This window comes from Neoarius graeffei, chromosome 1, assembly GCF_027579695.1.
Source record: "Neoarius graeffei isolate fNeoGra1 chromosome 1, fNeoGra1.pri, whole genome shotgun sequence".
In the NCBI taxonomy this organism is placed as follows: domain Eukaryota; kingdom Metazoa; phylum Chordata; class Actinopteri; order Siluriformes; family Ariidae; genus Neoarius; species Neoarius graeffei.
Window position 1 is genome coordinate 103,997,008 of NC_083569.1, and position 11,975 is coordinate 104,008,982.

General features: G+C 39.7%; 1 protein-coding gene across 4 annotated transcripts in view; it reads right to left on the reverse strand.

The window, feature by feature from the left end:
• The window catches only part of LOC132880562 (SUN domain-containing ossification factor-like), a 66,154-nt gene extending 61,240 nt beyond the window's left edge, over positions 1-4,914 (reverse strand). For 2 of the 4 annotated variants that reach the window (XR_009653955.1, XM_060913800.1), the window contains exons 1-2: positions 4,673-4,914; positions 4,045-4,125 (exon numbers count right to left, since the gene is read on the reverse strand). Coding sequence is in view for 1 of the 4 variants with exons in the window: in XM_060913800.1 (XP_060769783.1) it covers positions 4,045-4,125; positions 4,673-4,743 (152 nt within the window). In the remaining 3 variants the exon portion in view is untranslated. Of the gene's footprint in view, positions 1-118; positions 257-4,044; positions 4,126-4,672 lie in introns of those variants that run through there. The other 2 variants (XR_009653977.1, XR_009653971.1) reach the window with 2 other exon arrangements.
• Between the last annotated feature and the right edge of the window lie 7,061 nt (positions 4,915-11,975).

Below are 11,975 nucleotides of genomic sequence, written 5' to 3' on the forward strand. Positions count from 1 at the left end.
GTCCTGGGATGAGCTTTCCCCTCTGCTCTCCCTCTGCCTCCTTAAATAGGGTGCGGTTACTGGGAAGACACACAAACACAGGTTAATTACCGTCAGGTGAAGTGATTCTGCCACTCACCTTCCCTGGCTCCGCCCTCCTGTCACAGACCGGCACTTGACCACGCCCCCACTGCCACAGGCAAGCAGAAACGTGCACTTCTGGAGCAATGAGGAGACAGAGATCATGCTCATTCAGCTTAAGGAGTTGAATATATTAAAATTCATGGACGGGAGAAAAACGCGCAATGGAGAACACAGAACTGATAACTTTGTTTACACTCTTGAATAGCTCTTCTTCATGACGACAACCGGAAGTGTACCAACACGATGGGGCGTGTAGCGCCACCTGTGGCTCGGGTGCACAATGCACCTCACACAATAGCCCGATTTCAGTTGTGTGCATGTACGATTGGATTTCTCTGGCACCCTGCTGGGACCTTCAGTTCGATTACCGACAGCAGCTTGATTTGGATGTGCATGTAAACATAGTCACTGTGACTGCCGTTGAGAGCTTCAGGTTTCTGGGTTCCACAATCTCTCAGGACTTGAAGTGGGAGACAAACACAGTCACTATCATTAAAAAGGCTCAGCAGAGGTTGTACTTTCTGCACCAGCTCAGGAAGCTCAACCTGCCTAAGGAGCTGCTGACACAATTCTACTCTGCCATCATTCAGTCTGTTCTTTGCTCTTCTATCACTCAGTACGTTTACATGCACATCCAAATCGAGCTGCTGTCGGTAATCGAGCAAAGGGTCCCAGCAGGGGTGCCAGAGAAATCCAATCCTACATGCATACTGTGAAATCGAGCTATTGAGTGAGGTGCATTGTGCACCTGAGCCACAGGTGGCGCTACACGCCCCATCGTGTTGGTACACTTCCGGTTGTCATCATGAAGAAGAGCTATTCAAGAGTATAAACAAAGGGACTACAGGCAGAAATTAGCATGTACTGCTATAACCTGGTACAGACATCTGTCCTTACCACAAGGATAATGTTTAATTTGTACACTGTCCCTTTTAAAAATAAAATAAACTCTAAGAAGAGTGTTTGTAGTTTGTATGTACGAACAGAAGTGTTCCTAATAAAGTGGGCGGCTAAGGTGAAGTGTCATGCCGACCGAGGCTGGGTTTTTTTTTTTTCGACCGAGGCTGTTGTTTTTCCCGCTTGTGGTCTCGTCACTCATCACTTCCGGAAGGGGCAGTGCTGAAGTAAGTAGCTGGACTACGTAGCTCGATAGGGTTTACATGCACTAAGTAGCTCGGCTACAATCGCATAATCTAGGTCGTGTAGCTCGATTACGAGAAATCAAGTTCGGTTCAATTTCAGCCGAGCTAAGGTGTTTACATGCCATTTAGAACTTTGATTTCAGACGAGCAACGGCAGAAATTCGATTTTCTCTATGTGCATGTAAACGCACTGACTGTTTGGTTTGGATCGGTCACCAAACAGGAGAAGAACAGACTGCAACAGACAATAAGGTCTGCAGAGAAAATTGTCAACCTGCCCTCCATTCCAGACTTATACTTGTCCAGAGTCAGGAAACGGGCAGGTCACATCTCTGCGGACCCATCACACCCTGGTCACAATCTGTTTAATCTTCTCCCCTCAGGGAGGCGATATAGATCACTGTATGCAAATACAACCAGACACAAGAACAATTTCTTCCCTCAGGTTGTCTCTGTGATGAACAGTTAAAATACAGATTCATATATCAGTAATATCACTTGCAAAATATCTGCACACTCATACTGTCATTCTCTGCTCACTGTTACTTATATTATATTTATACTTATTTAAATTTACTATTCATCTTTGCACTATGCACCATATTGCACCAAAAGGGAAATCCTTTGTGATGAACAGCTAAAAAATCCAGATTCATATATCAGTAATATCACTTGTAAAATATCTGAACCCTTATACCGTCATTCTGTGCACACTGTATACTTTATATTTATTTAACTATTCCATACTTGACTTACCTGGATTACTTTGCACTATGCACCTATTTTTGTTGTTGTTGTTTGCTTGCTGGTTTGATTTTGTGTCTACACTTTTTTATCCGTTTTGTACTATGAGAGCTAAGTGAACCGGAGTCAAATTCCTTGTGTGTGTCCACATACCTGGCAATTAAAGTGTTTCTGATTCTGATTTTTAGTACATATTCTAAATATATTATCAAGCACAGTTTGAGTTTTAGCTGTTCATTGAATCATTGTTCAACTACTTTTAAACAATACAAATGTGTTATGAATCACATTAATGCTTCTCAATCCCTTGCAAAGGTTCTTAACATGATCTCTGGGTCACAAGGAATCTATAAATGGAGTCCAGCATTGTGATTCAAACCTTACGCGAAAACATAAAATAAGCGTTTTTTTGGCAAAAAATGAACCTCATGGTGCCACCATTAGACTTTTGAATATGGTCAAAAAATTTGACAGGATGTCTTTATTGGTGAAAAGGAACACCCAAACAAAAATGCATCAGATTTTATGAAAGTGAGGGCAACTGATGCACCCTACTTTACATATTGCTCACTCATAAGTAAAATGAGTCAGCAATCATATGCATCATATCTATGGTCTGACACAATCACCATAAACACCTACACTTCCCAAAACTAGTCTTCCACTCGGATCGGTGTTTACCCGGATTGTACAGATTTATACACAAGAGCCCCTGCTGCTGCGGTCATAAACAATGTCCTGCCTTTCATCCCAGGACTATTATTCATCCTGGACATCCTGTAAACACACTCAGTACTGTTTGTCTTTACTCTTCTACACCTGTATACCATATGAAAGAAGAGGACCATGCCAGATTCCTTTCGAGTCCCTCAGGATTTCTTCGTCTTGTCATCTCAGGAGGTTTTTTTTCCTGTCACTTCTTGCTTGTTTACTGGGGATCTACTGCAAATCTGCATCTGGATGTCTGTAAAGCTGCTTTTGACAGTATATTGTTATATACTTTGTGCTAAATATTTAATACCAGATGTCTGTCTTTTACAGCACAACAGTGTTTGGGTATGATGAATATAAAAGCACACCTACCAAAATGAGCCAAAAGTAGACAGCTTTTTAGCCAACTAATTAATTAAATAGATAGCTTATATAGATAGTTATCATGATTAAAAGCTACAATCCTGAATGATGATATTTCAATAAAACACACTTGTGTAGCTAATAAACATTAAAGTGCCATTCCACCATTGGATGTATTCTTTGGCATAAAATACAATATATTTTATGACAACATGACTAGACAGAGAAATCTTTTAGCTTCAAAATGATATATCAAACATAATTTTTTGACAATGACAAGTATATTAATTTTGCGACCAAAGTCACCTACCCTTTTAATTTCCGCGCGGTAGTGAAACGTGATGTCATCGGCAGGTTCCCCTTCTTGTGTACCACGTCACGTGTGACGTGGCACAGATTATCAGCAATGGCGGATAGAACGCGATTTCCACTTGTCAATTGCTGTGCCGATATTCACCATCGACCGTCTCCTTTGGGCATCACTTGCTATTTTCCTTCGCTTCTTTTCCGAAGCTGACAATCGCGTTCTATCCGCCATTGCTGATAATCTGTGCCACGCCACATGTGACGTGGTACACAAGAAGGGGAACCTGCCGATGACATCACGTTTCACTACCGCGCGGAAATTAAAAGGGTAGGTGACTTTGGTCGCAAAATTAATATACTTGTCGTTGTCAAAAAATTATGTTTGATACATCATTTTGAAGCTAAAAGATTTCTCTGTCTAGTCATGTTGTCATAAAATATATTGTATTTTATGCCAAAAAAATGCATCCAATGGTGGAATGGCACTTTAAGGATTAATATAGAGTTACAGTATTACTAGCTACACATGCTAATGTCAATACTAGCAAGTGTTAGAGAGAAGTGGTTTCTTTGTATCTTTGTACCACTTAACCTTAAAGCTCTCCTCCTCTAAAACTGTATAAAATAAAGCCATAAATTACATTATTTTACTCACCAGTAACACAGTAACACGACGATCAGACAAAACAGAACAGGTTCCAGCCTCTTCATTATCACCCAAAAGTGCAGAGTAACACTAATGTCCAGTAAGCCCATACGGTTGTAGTGGATATTGAGGTCCGGTACAGACGAGCAACACGCAAAAATACACACAAAAAACATAAAAAACGTGCACAGGTAGGGAGAGCTTGTAGCCGTAGCCGTTGTAGTAGAATTGTATATAGTAGGGTTTTCCAGAAGAAAAGGTAGAAGTAGAAGCAGAACCAGAAGTAGAAGTAGAAGGCGGAAATATGCCGTTTGACCGACAAGATGGCGTCTGTTACAATCTGGTTCGGCTGTGACGTCACATGCAAGATCTTGCAGTCACGTGACCGGAATGTAAACAGCCGCCATCTTGTCGGTAAAAAACACCGCTGAATACTGCTGCACTCGTATACAAAATGGATCAATTTCAACCGACGGACTACACGGCTCATTTTTCTAATGAACAGATAACTAGATATATGTCTAAAATAAACGACCTACAGATTAGTGACCCTTATCGCTTATCGGACGTAGTTTTCACGACTGTGTCAGTGGATATTGAACTGCCAGAGGTGGAATACCCAGATGTGTATAATTACCTCATTAACTTTCCCTCGCTGTTCAGGACAGCTATAGACTCCCTTCTGATCTTCCTGATCCCAGCAGCCATTAATACGCACCATACAGAAACTGTGTCCGCAAAGAAGAGCTACTGGATCCTTGATTAGGTCCAGATAGATTGAACAGCTGAACTGATCCTGAAAGTCTAAAATATTCGCTTCTGCCATTTTCCTGAAAAACAAACTCACACAGTCACTTAGAAGAGCGCACACTTCCTGATTCAGTATGTAAAAGCCGTGTGGAAAACAGGTGTGTCTGAAACTCACTTGATTCTTACTGGCAGGTGTTTAAAACAAGCAGACAAACAAACAAAAGCTCGTACACAAAGAGATTCTGCATATTGTAACGGAGTTATTAATTTGTGCAGTTAAATCCTGCATAAATGGGATTTATTTTCTATTAATGTGGTTGTTTTGTTTTCTTTATAATAATTACACACGTTTTGATATTACTTTTGTTTTCATGCACATCTCGGGGCGTTTCCGTTTTGTAGCCTTTTTGTCCCTCCTGGCTCTCCATCTTCTGCCTCACACGTTTATACGCCCCTGCGTCCCTCAACTCTTTCCTGTGAGCAGGAGTTGGTTGGAGGAGGAGCCGGCTGGACACACCCAAGGGAACTTGCGTTTGTGAGGCGGCGAATTTAAATCTTTCTTCAATACACGATAACATTGATATCTTACTAGAAACTGTACTGAGGTTTTTCACCTGACGTCACAGGGTCACGTGACGCCCCGGTGTCCGCCATTTTGAACGTCAAGCTAGCTAATGTCAACATAGTACCTAGTAGGTTACTGTAGCAATGTTTACGTTCAGTCATTTGGATGACTTAAAACCTTTCAGTCTCAAGTTTTTCCTTTACTGTATTTACTAGTTTACTGAGCTTAGGCCAAGAAAAAATAATTGTTTGTTTCCGGTTACCCGACCGACCGTTTAAAAAATGCCCCGACCCTAGACTTTTTTGTTAGATGTTTAAAAAAAAAATGTATTTTCGCCGACCAAGAATAAATTTTGAAAAAAAAAATATCTGCATTATGATTTGCATAATATTGTCGATCTGACAAGTGACTAATTCTAAAACGCATATATCGGACAAGAAACACTCATTGATTTCTCACGGCCTCAATCTGACGTCATGACCCCTTTCCGGGAAACTCCGGCTTGTGTTGTACACAACGCTAGGCATCATGGCGGCCAACGAAGTGTTCTCGATTACCGTGATCGGTTGCGACCACACGGAAGATTGTAAGACAATAAGTTCATTTTATAAGTTTTCAACTGTAAAAGAACTCTATGAACATTATCATCCTCCGCTGGACGAGTCATGCAAACAGTATACACACAGCGCCCAGGCTAACGGCGGTATCGATATCACGATGTTCTTTGTATTCATATTAAACATACAAGTTCACAACATAGTGTTCCTAATAAAGTTAAGGTTCAACATTTGTAGTTGTTATGTTTATAGTTCCTTTAAGCGTCCGAGCAGTCCATATTTTATCCATGGGCTCCGAATCCTGTATTCCACAAGCTTCACTGGTTTTCTTAGGCCTGGTTCTGGATGGTTGAGTCACAGAATGACACTTCCCCACTATGTGCCACTGTTTGTCCCACACCTAAAATTTATTTTTAAAAAAAAAACTACCTACCCGGTATTTTGTGTGATTAAAAAAAAAAATAAAATAAAAAGACCTACCTACCTACCCTATTTTTTTTCAAGATGTAATAGGAAACAAACAATTATTTTTTCTTGGCCTTGCTAGCTAGCGCCAGCCTGCCCCGGAGCGTGCTAGCTCAGTAAACTAGTAAATACAGTAAAGGAAAAACTTATAACGGGCCATGTCTCAACAGACTAAGAAGTTATTTCAATGACGTTTAATAACATTTTGTTTATCCTGAGGACCGAAAGTAAATGAAAATGTGAACAAACCTTAGCTGTCAGTGAACAATCGTGGTGAAAGCAGGTAAACGTCATTCTCTAAGCCTGCTAACCTCAATTTTTGCAAATACCTCTCCCTCTGCTTGCCCTGTAAATGCCCTACGTCACTGGATAGTGAAGGTGTTTTCTGCATCTCGCTCCTTTTTCTTTTATGTTTTTCGTTTGTCACCTTCCTCACATTCAAACTGATTCGAGCCGTGACGTCCAAAATGGCAGCCTCACATGACTTGGTCACGTGGGTGAAAAACCTCAATAGTGAATGTGAGTGGTCATGGCGGAGAAGTCTGGTGGGCACTTGGGAAGTCATAATTTGTGTAATGATATGTTTTGGGATGAAATTAGCCGAGTGAGGAAGCTGTCAGACAGAGATAGCAGTGGAGAATCGGTGGCCTCAGTGGTTAAGAAATCAAGAGTGACTAGAAGACAGTCTAAGGAAGAAGTAGAGGCTAGAACATGGAAAGTAATTATTGCCTTCGAAGCAAAAGGTGGACCAGACTTACACCCAATTCACATCACTAATGCCATTCAGAAAGAAATAGGGAAGATTCATCATGCTGCATTCTTGGGGAATGGTAGACTGTTAATCTATGCTAGCTCAGAAGAGCAACGTAATAACATTCTAAAGAAAAACACTCTTAATAAGATTAAGATATCCTCGCACATTCCAGGAACAGCGTTCAGAGCAAGAGGGGTCATATATGGAATTCCTACGACTATCTCTATTGAAGAGATAAAAGAGAATCTATCCAAATATGCAGTACTAGATGCTAAGCGATTAACTAAAGGTAAGGAGAAAATAGACAGCACATCAATTCTGTTAAGTTTCAGTAAAGACCTGCCAGCTAGAGTCCAAATGGGCTTTATGTCTTACACAGTTCACAAATACATCCCTCCTCCTTTAAGGTGTTTTAAATGCCAAAGATTTGGACACGTTGCAAGCCAATGCAGAGGGAAATTAAGATGTGCTAAATGTGGTGGGGACCATGAATATGATAAATGTGAAACTTTAGTGTTGAAGTGTTGCAACTGTGGAGGCCCACACAGTGCTGCATATGGTGGTTGTGAAAAACAGAAGGAGGCAAAGGAGGTACAGAAATGCAGAGTCACACGTAATATGTCTTATGCGAACGCCCTTAAGACGGTACAGAATGACAAAAGAGTATCTAGTGTTCCTACCACATTGACAAGACCTACATGGAGCCAATATGACAGAACTACTAACTTGAATGAGCAGGTATTGGCTGGAAATCATTACCAGGTTAGGCCTGGTCCTAGGCCTACGCCAGCCTTGGAAAAGTGTGAATGCAGCACCAAAATTACAAAGGAAACACTGCTAGTGAAGAAAAATGATTTTACTGCATTCCTTTGTACAGTAATGAATAAAACATTGAAATATTCAAGTAAAAGCGACAGGATTAAGTCTATTGTGAAAATTGCCAATGGCTTCTTAGGGGCTACTGCTAAAGCAGATGAGATACATGAAATACTAACTCTAAAATATGGCCAGACTCAAGATATATGAATGGTATATGATGCTTTTCATTTTACAATGGAACGCAAGAAGTTTAATAGCCAATGGACAAGAACTTAAAAGATATATTCAAAAGTTAACTGATAAACCAGAAGTCATTTGTATCCAGGAGACCTGGTTGAAAGCCCACTTACAATTTGTCATTAAGGGCTACAGTGCCATTAGACATGACAGATGTAATAAGAGAGGTGGTGGATGTATAACATTCATTAAAGAAGGGATTCCATATAAAATTCTTAAAACAAGTAATGAACATGAATGTATTGTAACAGAAATATTTAACGGGCCTAAGAAGACGTATACTATAATTAACTATTATAACCCATGTAAAGCTTTAACTATTGATCTTTTAAATAATGTTACTAGGAGGAATAATGCAGAGATCTGGTGTGGCGACTTTAATGCCCACAATAGCTTATGGGGTAGCAAACACACTGACCTGAATGGTATGGTGGTTGAAGAAGTCATCAATGACAGGATGTTAGTGTGTTTGAATGATGGCTCCGGTACTAGATTCAGTATCCTTAAGAATGAGACTTCATGTATTGACCTAACCTTAGTTGACAGAAGATTAGCTTACAGATGTGAATGGAAAATTAACCAAACAACTAATATTGGCAGTGATCATTTTCCTATCTGGTGTAAAGTGGATGTGGAAATCAGGACTGAACCTAACTATATATATCATAAATGGCTTTTTCGGAAAGCTAACTGGGAGGAATTCCAGAACATGTCTGCAGACCTGGCTAAACTGATACCATCTGATCAGAGTGTGAATGACATGAATGACAGTATAAGCTCTTTTATTTATTCTACAGCAAGACAATTTATACCAATGAGTGAGGGTCAGAATAACCCAAGGAATGTCCCCTGGTGGAATGATAAATGTACCCGAGCAATTAAGGACCGAAATAAAGCTTTTAAGCTATTACGTAATACTTGAACATATAACAACTTATTGGATTATCAAACGAAGAAAGCATTAGCTAGAAGAATTATTAAAGAGGCAAAAAGAGAATCTTGGAGAAGCTTTTGCTCATCAATAGGCAGAGAAACCTCACTCAACCAAGTATGGATGATGATCAAAAAAATGACTGGTAGATATACACCTCCTCATATTCCTGTCTTAACTAACAAGGATAACCAATATATTACGGATGTTGATAAGGCTAATATATTAGCTAAAACTTTTGCAGATGTTCACAAAGGTAATCATTTAGAAGACTGTTTTAAGAAAAGAAAAGAGGAAATCTTGAGTATGAATGAGAACCTTTTTACCAAAAGGGAATCAAATATGTCTAGTCTAGATCTTGATTTTAGCATGACAGAATTGAAAATGGCTCTAAATAATACCGCTTACTCTGCCCCTGGTAGTGATGCTATGACATATTTAGACAACTCCCTGACGAAGTTTTAGAAATTATTCTTAAGTTATTTAATAAAGTATGGAAGGAGGGCATATTACCAACTACTTGGAAAAGATCAACAATTCTCCCATTTCATAAACCTGGTAAAGATAAAAGTGAGCCAGGCAACTATAGACCAATAGCCCTCACCTCACACCTGGGCAAACTAATGGAGAAAATGGTTGTAACTAGACTTAACTATTACTTGGAATATAATAACTTACTCCGTGGTTATCAAACAGGTAAAGAAGGAGACATTCATAACATTCTGAAAGAGGGAATGCAGGGAAAGATTAAAGCCCTTATGACGTATCTGACAGACACTAGACTAATGGGAAGAATTTAGTTCCATACACTTTCCTAATCCCCTTATATAAAATTTTTTTTCTCTCTCTATCATGCCGAAGACTTGACCTGACCGACTCTCACACTCCTATACAGTAGGTGGCGATATACAATTAAATATTGTGAAATGCCATTAATCAAAAGAAGAAGAAGAACTCTTTCCTATTTGTTTAACCTGCTGGGAAGAGAGAGACCTCAGTAAACTGTGATGATGGCAGCCCTCCATGCGTGGACATTCCATTCTTTCTACAACACAACGCAGAGACAGGACACAACAGTAACATATTATCCCTAAATCTACAAACACACAGAGACAGAAATAAATCCTCACTCAGACCGAACAGCGGCAGATTGGTTTTACTTTCGTTTCTGTTGAAGCAGGATGAATGTAGGATCCTATGGATCCCTCTGATGGTCATGGTGGGGAACATTCATTGATGGCTTCTCCAAGAAAATGATCTGGCTGAACGCCAATACCATCAACAACGATCCCAAAGTAATAGGGGGTATTATGTTGAAGTCATGCAGTCCACAGGTTGTGAGAGGGGTAGTTCACGACTTGGCCGCAGTAGTCGAACAAAAACCCCTACTAGTCAGCATTTTTTCATTGATTAGTTAACTAGTGGCCTACAATTCGTGCACTAGTTAAATTAGTGGAAGCAAAAACACTCACTAGTTCAACTAAGGAAGGCCAAAATGCCCACTAGTTACACTAGTTGCTATCTTCTGACATTACTAGTTGCATAAGTAAGCCTAAAAATCTTTACTAGTTGAACTAGTGAGGCCCAAAATATCCACTAATAACACTAGGTGGCAGCATTTCCCCCTTACTAGTGTAACTCATGAGCCTAAAAACGTCTATTAGTTGAACTAGTGAAAGCCTATAGAAAGCCCTTTGAGCATTTATTTTTGCCTTTACTGGTGGAACTAGTGCTATTTTAGCCTTCACTAGTGCAGCTAGTGGACACTTTTTTGCCTTTACTAGTGGAACTAGTACACAACATGCAAATGAGGTGGGCAGGATAATGACAAAATCCTGAGTCCTGACTGGTTGGCATTTATTACTTCGATCCGGAGAGCCAATAGGAAGCCTCAATGCAGGCGTATTCCCTGCCTCCTTATAGCATTTCATGCAACTCGTGCCACTAGTGAGCATTTTGGCTTTCAGTAGTTCAACTAGTAAACAATTTTAGTCTCACTAGTTACACTACCATCACTAGTGTAACTTTCGGGCCTCACTAGGTTCAACTAGTAAGGGGAAAATGTTACTACTAGTGGATACTTTGGGCCTCACTAGTTCTACGAGTAAAGATTTTTAGGCTCATTAGTGCAACTAATAATGCATTTTGGTCTTCATTATTTCAAATAGTGAGCATTTTTGCTCCCACTAGTTGAACTAGTGTGCAAATCATAAGCCACTAGATAATTAGTTGACGAAATAGGCCAACTACTGGGGGGTTTTGCTTGACTGGTGCGGCCAAGTCACAAACTAGCGCAGTAAAATGAGGTCCAACATCACTGATATCAAATAAATGCTCAAAGGGCTTTCCACAGAGGGGACCTTGGTTCAGAAAACTGAAATGTTTTGGACTTTCAGCATCTTCTTAGGCTCAACCAACCTCAAATTATATTTGGAGGGCACAAGAGAAATATTCATAACTTTTTTTTTTCTTATCCTAGTGTATGTACCCAACAACCTGTGCAATACAGGAATGTGTAATAATTCACCATATATATATATATATATATATATATATATATATATATATATATATAAAAAGTATAACTCTCAGCTGTTGACACTTTTAGCTTGATACTTTAGCCTCACATCTGTTAATTAGTTTAGTTTGATATACTTTTTGACAGCCTACTTTTATTTCACAGTTGACATACTTTTTAGCTAGCAAAGAGCGGAGAGACTTGGTACAAGATTTCAGCTTTAGTAGATTTTGTGAAACTCTTTGCAGGTAACGTCACATTCATATTGCATGACAGAGTATTTACTATACCCTCTTACCACAACATTAGTTTCTCAGCTTGTCACATATACTGGCCTTCAGGCT